Genomic DNA, 12,525 nt, shown 5'->3' on the forward strand with positions numbered 1-12,525 from the left:
TCTAGCAGTTTTGGAGTGGAGTCTTTTGGGTTTTCCACATATAGTATCATATCATCGGCGAAGACTGATAGTTTGACTTCTTTGCCAATTTGGATGCCTTTAATTTCCTTTTGTTGTCTGATTGCTGAGGCTGTGACTTCTAGTACTATGTTGAATAGCAGTGGTGATAATGGACATCCCTGCCGTGTTCCTGACCTTAGCGGAAAAGCTTTCAGTTTTTCTCCATTGAGAATGATATTTGCGGTGGGTTTTTCATAAATGGCTTTGATAATATTGAGGTATGTGTCCTCTATCCCTACACTTTGAAGAGTTTTGATCAGGAAGGGATGCTGTACTTTGTCAAATGCTTTTTCAGCATCTATTGAGAGTATCATATGGTTCTTGTTCTTTCTTTTATTGATGTGTTGTATCACATTGATTGATTTGCAGATGTTGAACCAACCTTGCAGCCCTGGGATAAATCCCACTTGGTCGTGGTGAATAATCCTTTTAATGTACTGTTGAATCCTATTGGCTAGTATTTTGGTGAGAATTTTCGTATCTGTGTTCATCAAGGATATTGGTCTATAGCTTTCTTTTTTGATGGGCTCCTTGTCTGGTTTTGGGATCAAGGTGATGTTGCCCTCATAAAATGAGTTTGGAAGTTTTTCTTCCATTTCTATTTTTTGGAACAGTTTCAGGAGAATAGGAATTAGTTCTTCTTTAAATGTTTGGTAGAATTCCCCTGGGAAGCCGTCTGGCCCTGGGCTTTTGTTTGTTTGGAGATTTTTAATGACTGTTTCAATCTCCTTACTGGTTATGGGTCTGTTCAGGCTTTCTATTACTTCCTGGTTCAGTTGTGGTAGTTTATATGTTTCTAGGAATGCATCCATTTCTTCCAGATTGTCAAATTTGTTGGCGTAGAGTTGCTCATACTATGTTCTTATAATTGTTTGTAATTCTTTGGTGTTAGTTGTGATCTCTCCTCTTTCATTCATGATTTTATTTATTTGGGTCCTTTCTCTTTTCTTTTTGGTAAGTCTGGCCAGGCGTTTATCAATATTATTAATTCTTTCAAAGAACCAGCTCTTAGTTTCATTGATTTGTTCTATTGTTTTTTTTTTGTTTTTTTTTTTTTTGTTTCTATTTCATTGATTTCTGCTCTGATCTTTATGAGTTCTCTTCTCCTGCTGGTTTTAGGGTTTCTTTCTTGTTCTTTCTCCAGCTCCTTTAGGTGTAGGGTTAGGTTGTGTACCTGAGACCTTTCTTGTTTCTTGAGAAAGGCTTGTACCACTATATATTTTCCTCTCAGGACTGCCTTTGTTGTATCCCACAGATTTTGAATCATTGTGTTTTCATTATCATTTGTTTCCATGATATTTTTCAATTCTTCTTTAAATTCCTGGTTGATCCATTCATTCCTTAGAAGAATGCTGTTTAGTCTCCATGTATTTGGGTTCTTTCCAAACTTCCTCTTGTAGTTGAGTTCTAGTTTCACAGCATTGTGGTCTGAAAATATGCAGGGAATGATCCCAATCTTTGATACCGGCTGAGTCCTGATTTAGGACCAAGGATATGATCTATTCTGGAGGATGTTCCATGTGCACTAGAGAAGAATGTGTATTCTGTTGCTTTGGGATGAAATGTTCTGAATATATCTGTGATGTCCATCTGGTCCAGTGTGTCATTTAAGGCCTTTATTTCCTTGTGGATCTTTTGCTTGGATGATCTGTCCATTTCAGTGAGGGGAGTGTTAAAGTCCCATAGTATTACTGTATTATTGTTGATGTGTTTCTTTGATTTTATTATTAACTGGTTTATATAGTTGGCTGCTCCCATGTTGGGGGCATAGACATTTAAAATTGTTAGATCTTCTTGTTGGACAGACCCTTTGAGTATGATATAGTGTCATTCCTCATCTCTTATTATAGTCTTTGGCTTAAAATCTAATTGATCTGATATAAGGATTGCCATTCCTGCTTTCTTCTGATGTCCATTAGCATGGTAAATTCTTTTCCACCCCCTCACTTTAAAACTGGAGGTGTCTTCGGGCTTAAAATGTGTTTCTTGTAGGCAACATATAGATGGGTTTTGTTTTTTTTTATCCATTCTAATACCCCGTGTGTCTTTTGATTGGCACATTTAGCCCATTAACATTCAGGGTAACTATTCAGAGATATGAATTTAGTGCCATTGTATTGCCTGTAAGGTGACTATTACTGTATATTGTCTCTGTTCCTTTCTGATTTACCACTTGTAGGCTCTTTGCTTAGAGGACCCCTTTCAATTTTTCCTGTAGAGGTGGTTTGGTGCTTGCAAATTCTTTCAGTTTTTGTTTGTCCTGGAAGGTTTTAATCTCTCCTTCTATTTTCAATGATAGCCTAGCTGGATATAGTATTCTTGGCTGCATGTTTTTCTCGTTTAGTGTTCTGAATATATCATGCTAGCTCTTTCTGGCCTGCCAGGTCTCTGTGGATAAGTCTGCTGCCAATCTAATATTTTTACCATTGTATGTTACAGACTTCTTTTCCCAGGCTGCTTTCAGGATTTTCTCTTTGTCACTAAGACTTATAAATTTTACTATTAGGTGATTGGGTGTGGGCCTATTCTTACTGATTTTGAGGGGCGTTCTCTGAACCTCCTGAATTTTGATGCTTGTTCCCTTTGTCATATTGGGGAAATTCTCCCCAATAATTCTCTCCAGTATACCTTCTGCTCCCCTCTCTCTTTCTTCTTCTTCTGGAATCCCAATTATTCTAATGTTGTTTCCTCTCATGGTTTCACTTATCTCTAGAATTCTCCCCTCTTAGTCCAGTAGCTGTTTGTTCCTCTTTTGCTCATCTTCTTTATTCTCTGTCATTTGGTCTTCTATATCGCTAATTCTTTCTTCTGCCTCATTTATCCTAGCAGTGAGAGCCTCCATTTTTGATTGTACCTCATTAATAGCTTTTTTGATTTCAACTTGGTTAGATTTTAGTTCTTTTATTTCTCCAGAAAGGGCTTTTATATCTCCCGAGAGGATTTCTCTAATACCTTCCATGCCTTTTTTGAGCCCGGCTAGAACCTTGAGAATTGTCATTCTGAACTCTAAATCTGACATATTACCAATGTCTGTATTGATTAGGTCCCTAGCCTTCAGTACTGCCTCTTGTTCTTTTTTTTGTGGTAAATTTTTCCGCCTTGTCATTTTGTCCAGATAAGAGTATATGAAGGAGCAAGTAAAATACTTAAAGGGTCACAACAACCCCAGGAAAATATGCTTTAACCAAATCAGAAGAGATCCCAAATCGTAAGTGGGGGAGAAAGGGGAAAAAAAAAAAAAAAAAAAGGAAAGAAATAAAGGAATTTAAAAAAGAAAACGAATAAAGAAAAGTATAAAAAAGAGGGATTTTAAAATCAACATACGTAATTTGTTCCTCCTTTGTAGAAGAGATAAGCTAAAAACAGAAATTTCCTAAAAGGATATGGATAGCTCACCTACCTGGATTATTCTGAGAGGAACTATTATTTACCTCAGCCATAGGGTATGAAGAGAAAAGACAGACTATTTTCTAATACTACTGTACCTTTCCTCTCTTTAGTAATCTGGAGAATGGGATATGGATTGTACTACAAAGCCAAAATGATTTCTAGAAAGAAGCATTATTTCAGTTTCCTTACCTGTAAATAGCTAAAGTGACATCCCTAGGGTCAATTACCTTTAATGATTTAATTACATTTATGGTTTTAAAACATGTTCCACCCAAACCACATGCACATAAAACAACAATTAAAATATTTAATATTAAATGCAACAGGAGTACTTGTTTCTGAAATTTTTTTGTGGAGTACACAGTTATTTGAAGATACGTTTACCAAGTTGAAACTTGTGCTCACATAGACATAGAATCCTGTTAAGACTTCTTAATACATGAACTGAGATCGACTATTGAAAAAAATTCATAAGGAAGGTTTTTTGGGGGTAGTAGTTGGCTATGAACATTCTCATTTTATAATACCCTGTAAACCAGAAGGAGTTTTACCTGGATTCCTTGGAATTCGCTTTCTGCGGTCTCGGAATGCTGCACCTGATTGTAGGGCTTCTAGAAGATTATCCATCACACCAGTCTCATCACCCTCTGGAGGAAGGGAGAGATCAGAATTAATCTTAGAGCAATTGAACTACAGGAAAATAAAGGGGAAAGCTCCTGTCAGATTATATAGTAACCCTAAATTAAAGACATATATCTGTTTAAACATAATGGATCCTGTCACTTTCTGGCACCACAGACTACTTTGCTTATTATGCACCATTAAGCAAAATTCATGCCAATCCCACTGTTCTTTGAACTTAAGGGCCCTGTCTTTTGTATTATTGATGACACAGTATGCAAATAAACAGTAGCTGATCAGCTACTGGGCCTTCCTATTAAGGTTCTTCTAAGATATTCCTAAGCAAGAAACCAATGACCTGTCTTAATGCAACCAATGTGTAGGGTGTGATTGGATGAAGCAGAGTTATACAAGATTAAATACTGATTGTATTGGGCGCCTGGGTGGCTCAGTGGGTTAAGCCTCTGCCTTTGGCTCAGGTCATGATCTCAGGGTCCTGGGATCGAGCCCCGCATCGGGCTCTCTGCTCGGCAGGGAGACTGCTTCCTCCTCTCTCTCTCTCTGCCTGCCTCTCTGCCTACTTGTGATCTCTCTCTGTCAAATAAATAAATAAAATATTTAAAAAAATACTGATTCTATTAATACCTTCAGCATTCAACCACCATCTGTGATTATCTCAGGAGACACTATATGCAAAAACACATTTGCATTCAATTCCTACCTAATCCATATCCTTTACCAATTTCAAGATGCTGACAGTGTAGAAGGAAAAGGTGACCACATCATTTGAAAGGGTGCCTTTTACATTTGAGAGACATTAACCAGAGTCTCATCATCACTTTTTAAAAAAATTTCATTATCCCTTTTAGAATGCTGTTGTGTTTCTAAATTTTTCCTATGGGAAAAGAACTGTTAAGAGTCCATGAGCAGAGTATTCAAAAGATGTACATGGAAATTACTAATGCAAATGCATTTAAAACATTTTACCCTACTCTTATCTTTGACAAATCTGGCCATCAAAAATACTTTAAAGATTTGTTAGAAACATTTGTCTCAAGGTATTTATTGTCAGAAATGCTACTATACTGTGGATAATCCAGAGAGAGCTGAGATCCATCTTCCTATCTGGTTTAGCTGATGATAAAAGTACCCTAACTAAGTGGTTAATTTCAGTGGTTGCTAAATGTGTGGGCCTGGGATAGAGGACATTTGTAAGCAGAAGGCTTAAGAGAAGAAGAAGGCAGGAGCGAGGGAGAAAAGAACTGTTTCTGATGCTATTATGAAGTTTAATTTAAATCCTACTTTGTTTAAAGAATGACTATGGGGTATCATATCACACACACATGCACAAATATTCTCTATATTCTCTATAACAGGGCAAGAGCAAGCTAAAACCTTTTTTGATTATGCCCTTTATTTGACTTGAGATTTTTTACAATGTTATATCAATCATTTGTTCTTTTAAAATGAATTCTCTAGGACATAATATTAAATAAAAACAAAGGGAGTAGAGAGGTTCTCAGGTCCAAAATTTGGTAAAAACAGGACAGATCAAAGGGAAATAGAGCCCCAGTGACTAACCAGGGAAGGGGGATTATAAACAATTAGGAATATTAAAGCTGCAGACACATCTGCACCATCACCTGCTCTCTAAAGTACAAAGAAAAGAGGAACTGAAAGTAGTTTGGCATGGCTAGAATGTACCTGGGAGAATTACATTTAAGGCAGTAAGCACTTCACATTTGTTGTATCTTTTAATCCAACTACACACTGATATAGGTATCATCTCTGTTTTTCAGCTGAGGATACTTAAACTTAGAGTTTAAGCATCTTATTCCAGATCACACAGCTAGCATGTGAAGGGGCCCAGGTATGAGCCCATGTCAATGTGACACCAAGACCAGCCCTCTTAGCATGAAGCTAATAAAAGACAAAATGGGGGAGGCATATGGTGACCAAATGATAAAAGATCATAATTCTATGATATGGATTTGAGCATTATTCTATAATGCTCAACACTCTCAATAGATATATAATGTAGGCCAAAAACATGAGCTGCATAAATAACTTTAAACTTCCTAGGAGTCATATTTAAAAAAAATAAAAACATATGAAATCAATTTTCATATATTAAGTAAATGTTTAACTCAATATATACAAAAATATTTATTTTTTAAAGTGTTTTTTTTTTATCAGATTAAGTCTCAGAAATCTAGCGTGTTTTTATTTTAGCACATTTCACTTAGACTAACTACATTTCAAGTGCTCATTACCTGTATGTGGCTAGTGGCTACTGTATTGGGAAACACAGCTATAAGAAATAGAAAGTGACTTGATTAGACTTTCATTTTAGAAAGACTTGCTGGAGAGCACTGTGGAGAATGACTCAGAGTATGGTATAACAGAAGGCAGAAAAATGGCTAGAAGTATAGTGTAATTGTCGAAGAGATAAAGAAGTGAACTAAAAGGATAGAAGAACAAATGGAGAGGGTGGATACTTTGAAGGTCTTAATACAGTTAATAAGACCTGGCTGAGGGGGTGAGATCAAGGGTGAGGGAAGGAGTCTAGATCACCGGGGATAAACAGGTGAGAAAATATGATTATTTTTTGAGGAATATTTAAGTAGACATATCTAGTAAGCAGTTAGAAATACGAGTCTGGAACCCAGGAGTGAAGTCTGCGTTGAAGCTAAAGATTTGGGTACTATTGGAAGATGGGTGAGATCACCCAGATATACCATATGAAAAGAGAAGACATTACAGGATGCAATTCCCGAGGACTCCAATTTTTATTTTATTTTTTAAAAGATTTTATTTATTTATTTAAGAGAGAGAGAGAGAGAGAGAGATCATGAGCAGGGGGGAGAGGCAGAGGGAGAAGACGACTCCCAGCTGAGAAGGGAGTCTGATGTGAGACTCCATCCCAGGACCCTGGGATCATGACCTGAGCTGAAGGCAGATGTTTAACCGACTGAGCCACCCAGGTGTCCTGAGGATCCCATTTTTTTTTTAAGATTTTTATTTATTTATCTGAGAGAGAGACAGTGAGCATGGGAGGCGGGAAGGTCAGCGGGAGAAGCAGACTCGCCATGGAGCTCGGAGCCCGATGCGGGACTCGATCCCGGGACTCCGGGACCGTGACCTGAGCCAAAGGCGGTTGCTTAACCAACTGAGCCACCCAGGCGCCCCGAGGATCCCAATTTTTAATAGACAATCAGTAGAAGCAGAATTACATAGAAACATGAAAGGAATTTTTAGAGATATAGAAATATAACCAGAAGAGAACCATAGTATAACTGAATTTCATGTATCCTTATAAAAACAGTCATTATAAAGATTGCAGAGAAAAATAAATATATGTATAAAAGTAAAAAAGACTATAAAACATATGTATTTATTATTTTACATAAATAATATGCAATTATTAAATTTTAAGACATTAAAAATTATAACAATGACATAGATGTCATTTCATTAAAATTCTTCAATGTAATGATACTGTGTAAATATTAAAAATGGAACAAATATGATATAGAGAGGAATTAAAAATAAATCCCTTTACTTAATTAATGGTTGTCATCTGAGCACACCACTCGTCAAAATATTATGCTAGATCACTTTTCTAAACCATTTTTTTTCGTTAGTTTCCCCCTCCTGCTGAGGAGCCTTTTTAGACACTTTTTCCTAATTGTCCTACCATTAAAATTCAATACAAAAGATTTACTGTATAATCTGTTTATACAGTGTGGCCCTTTGGAGGGCCATTAACAATTGTAATATCCAAGATTTTTCTCTGCCTACCTGGCAAGAACCAATATTCATCCCCTTGGGGTGATACTGTCCCTGCTGAGAAGGCATGTGTAGATGGTTCTATTTAAAAAAAAAAAGGGCCAGGTCTTTGTAAATATCATTGATGTATTAAAGGAAAGTAATATAGGTTTCAGTCTACTACTACTTTATCATTTGTTTCATAACTTTTCAAAAGAATTGAGAGGTTTTCATTAAATACGTAACTTGAAGGAATGAAGGTTTTACAAATACATCTTAGAACAATTTCATATTTCAGTTACTCTTCCTTAAACAAAATAGAAGTCAACATGATCATTTGAAAGATGTTATCCTTCATTTTAAATGAATTTCAGTGAAATCTGGTATGTGATTGAATTGTGTGAGACTGATACTCACTTAGAATTTGCAAGTTCACAGAACCATTAATTCTTACTTAGATGTGATCTGTAATGAGCAGATGTTTTTATTTTCTGTTTTTTGGTCTATGAGGTCAAACTCAGGGAAAAAATGTGTATTTTTCATTGAAAAGGAAACTAGTTTTATTGAATTATGCAGAAAACTGTGTTTTCCTATAATACTTATTTTACTCAGTGAAAGAGTATCAAGGAAAAAATTGGTAATGTTTTTAGGCCCTAAATGGTAATACATGGGCATGTCTGGGAAGTAAAAATTCAGAGGCAATTTTCTAACATTTCATCCTGAAATTAGATCAGAGATAGTATTAAGGAGGTAGAGTGGTTACAAGCAGTCCAGTGGGGCTCTGTGTGAACTATATATGTTGGGTAAAATGAAAGGGATGTGTTGTACCTTCCCTTTCATGTTCCCAATGGTGTTGGTCATTCAGTGGACACAGAATGTGTGCTGATTTCAATTCTCATCATCACAACACACACATCACCTGTGTTGTGTTGACTTAATTTCCCCAAAAGAGTTTGGAGATGCCATAGGTTAAAATTAGCACTAGGTAAATAAAATATCTCTGGTACACCTTTGTGCAAGACTATTCCGTAGTGGTTGCACAAACTTATTTAGAGGCAATTCTCTGTGGGTTTCTCACATTTCTGCACACATTGTGAGCATAAGCATTGACGACCTTTGTTCTGAACTATCTTTTCAAGACTGTTTTTATAGTCAACAGACTTGAAATACACAGTGTCTCCCTTCAGAGCAGAGGGTAAGTGTGATGATAGATTACATTTCCCTACAGAGTGTTCATTTCATTTCATTATAGAAGATTTGGGTTTCCTAAAATTTGGGTCCTCAGCAGTAACACAAACCCACTGTGTGCATAGCATCCACCTGAACTCACCTTGGTGTTGTCCTGCGGGAATTGGAAGGTATGGGAATGCAGTATGAACATGAAGCTCACACTGCTGGCTGTACTGTGAATAACAAGAGTTCTTTGTCTCTCACCCAGGAGTCTTGTTATATAAGCATCCCTGAAACTTTGGCAAGCTGACTTGTTAGCATGTAAGTAGGGTAAAATTTCTGACCCTTCACAGTTTTTGAAAATACTATGAGATCTCCTTTCTTTTTATCTAACATTTTTAATTACAATATCCTTTATTCCTCTAAGAACCTAACACTTCTTGTCTCGAGCATTCCCATTAACTAAGACCCAACTCCATTTTATTACTTCTCAAAAATGACTAAAGCTGATGCTACAAAAAATATTTCCTAATTCCTAAGATCCTAACAACCTGGAATAACAGCTTTAATTCACTATTATAGGGGTGCCTGGGTGGCTCAGCTGGCTAAACGTCTGCCTTTGGCTCAGGTCATGATCCCAAGGTCATGGGATCGAGCCCTGCATTGGGCTCCAGGCTTGACAGGAAGCTTGCTTTTCCTCTCAGCTCACACTCCCCCTGCTTGTATTCCCTCTCTCACTATCTCTCTCTCTGTCAAATAAATAAATAAAATCTTAAAAAAAAAAGTTGAGCTGTTCAAAAGTTGAAGAAATTATCAAAAACCAATCAGTTTAAAGTGACCCAAAAGAAGCAAAAGGCTTCTTACTGAAGGTAGGACCCTATCATGTAAGATAATATGTAGATTATATAATTAAAAAAAAAATCTATGGTCTCTGTGGAATAGAATAGTTGGGGAAGACTCATGGAAAAATTAGAACTTACGTTCAGCCTCTGAAAACATTACATTGAAAAGGCTGCATAATGACTGGTTGGAGAACACTAAAATCTAGATTTATTAACTCCTAGTACACACATACGTGCTCACTTGCTCTCTGTGTGTATATCAATTTACAAATACTGTAAAGTATAGATCTTGTGCATACATTTGATGAATTTTCACAAGTACCTACAACCATGTAAGTACTACCACAAGCAAGACATTGAAACTGTCCATTACCCCCTGTAAGATCCCTCTTGCCTCCACCACTTAGAGGCAATATTTGCTCTGATTTTTATCATCATATATTAACTTTACCTGTTCATATCATATAATTTTAAGAGGGTAAAATATGTCAAGGTTGTTTTGAATAAGTAGAGCTGCCTGAATCAAATATGTACAGTCTGCATGATAAACCATGGGAAGAGAACATAGATGAAAGGTACAGGAGTTATAGCTGGATAGATTAGATCAGAGCAAAGTTCTAAAGGGCTCTGGGTATTAAAATAAGAAACCTGAACATGCTTCAAGGGACACTAAAAGGGCAGCACAACAGTGACATGAGAAAGATAACATTTAAGGTCAGCCTCATAGTAGTATACAAAATGTACCAGAGTGGGAGAGAAATCAGTTATACAAGAATACAATTTAATTTACAGTGACAAATATTATTCTGCCTATAACCCTGGGCAAAATTTTGGCATTACTGGTGAAAGACTACATAGAAAAGTAAAATTGGTTTTGTGAGCAAGGTCATGACCAGTAGTAAATGGAAGTTGGCAGGGTAAGAAGGCAGTGATAAGTAGAGTACAAGAAAAATCAGTGTTAGATTAAATATTTTTCACTCTACATATTATGGTCCAGATTAAGACAATGCTGCAAGATGCATGGATTTGTAGATCGCACAAAGTTGGAGAATGGCTCACCTACCAAAAAAGAGGTAAACAACATTTCTTCTCTGGGATCTTAAAAAACAGCTCTTACAATTCAACAAAGTATAGGTAACAGACTAAGGCAAATACAATATGGTCAAAATAACACAGTGTGCTGCAGGACCATAATATCTGTAAGAGTTAATACTAATACCATAAATGAGTCGGAAAAGAAATCAAACCATGTATCAACAGATATGACAAAGACTGGGCAACTTGTATTGCAGTCTAGAAAGCCTACACCTGATGGGAGGTTTTTGTTAGTTTGTAGTTGGGAAGTTTTTGTTAGTTTACAGTTTAATTAGAAGTGAGTGAAGAATGGAGAAAATAGCAATTTGGAAAATCAACAGATGGTAACTAAGATAATAGTCTATGAAGTTATTTATGGCAATGGCAAGTATTTAAGAAAATCAAGATACAACTCCAAAGAGATTAAAAGAGGATATACATAGAATGTATAAAGGTTTAAAGAAAATAATGAAGGCAGATGTTCCTGTTGAAAAGAAGAAAACTTTTACAAGGGAAAAAAGGACACAGGAGCTCAAAAGAAATTATCAGAAACCACAGGATGAGCTAGGGGCAGTGTAGTAATTACATTACGTGGCACTAGAAAATTTGTAAAACAAAACAGAAAAATGTTATGCTCCCAGGTTGAAGACTAGAGCAATAGTACCTACCAAAAAGCAAAATTAACCTGAGAGCAATTAAAGTTAAAAGTGCAGGGAAAATGTTGGTTAGAGAGTTAATTTATTCTGTTATCTCATCTCCTTGCCAGAACAGGTAATTAACAGTTTCCTATAGTGCGGTAAATCATCAGACCCTGGATAAACTTCATAGTGAATACTACTCTTCTTTAAGAGTTAAGGTTAATGTTTTAGTACATTTTGTCATGAAATAAATACTATATTAGGAATCACAAGATAAACTGATATTCTGCTCTAAAGTGATGAATGGTGGGGGATGAGGTGATTTCTCCCCAAGTATCTACATGGTAGGTGCTACCTAAGTTTGTCAGGGTAACTGAATTGGTAAGTTAACTTTCCCTGATGTATCTGTAACTAAGAAAACTTGTTCGCACAAATGAATGGATTTCTAATGGTAGAGTTATAGTGAAGAAACTTTTTTGGCCTGGGGCACATTTCTGGAAATTTGCCTATGGTAAGACAGCTTGATATTAAATAGCCGTCAAAGAATAATGTTTACGCATATTCATTTTTTTTCCTAGTTACCTGTATGCTAGAAGATTGGGAGAAGAAAATTACACATCCTAAAAATAAACACCCAACAAACCTGAATGTTAGCACTTACCGTAAGACTACTGTTGATGCCTCTGGTAAAATATCTCACATTCAGTATTTTAAATAATTAATATTTCACAGGAACCTTTGAAACACTGTGTGTATCTTATCAAAATCAATCATTTACTAAGGTCATGGAATACTTGTGAAGGGAAAATTATGCAAAAACAAACTTGGGAGAAGAATCAATTTAAGTTAATTCAAAACCATCCACCAAAGGAAATCTAATCTACTTTCTGAAAAGATGAAAGAAAGATGTTTTTGGAAGTAGGACTTAATAGTATCAGTGATTTATTGAGAACCTCTCATAT

At 36.1% G+C, this 12,525-nt stretch overlaps 1 protein-coding gene across 3 annotated transcripts in view; it reads right to left on the bottom strand.

Annotated features, from left to right (window-relative positions):
- Positions 1–12,525, bottom strand: part of DIAPH2 (diaphanous related formin 2) — a 980,408-nt gene that overhangs the window by 171,276 nt on the left and 796,607 nt on the right. For all 3 annotated transcript variants that reach the window (XM_044235543.1, XM_044235542.1, XM_044235544.1), the window contains one exon: positions 4,002–4,097. In XM_044235543.1, the coding sequence (XP_044091478.1) occupies positions 4,002–4,097 (96 nt within the window). The remainder of the gene's footprint in view (positions 1–4,001; positions 4,098–12,525) is intronic.

This window comes from Neovison vison, chromosome X (assembly GCF_020171115.1).
Source record: "Neovison vison isolate M4711 chromosome X, ASM_NN_V1, whole genome shotgun sequence".
Classification (NCBI taxonomy): Eukaryota; Metazoa; Chordata; class Mammalia; order Carnivora; family Mustelidae; genus Neogale; species Neogale vison.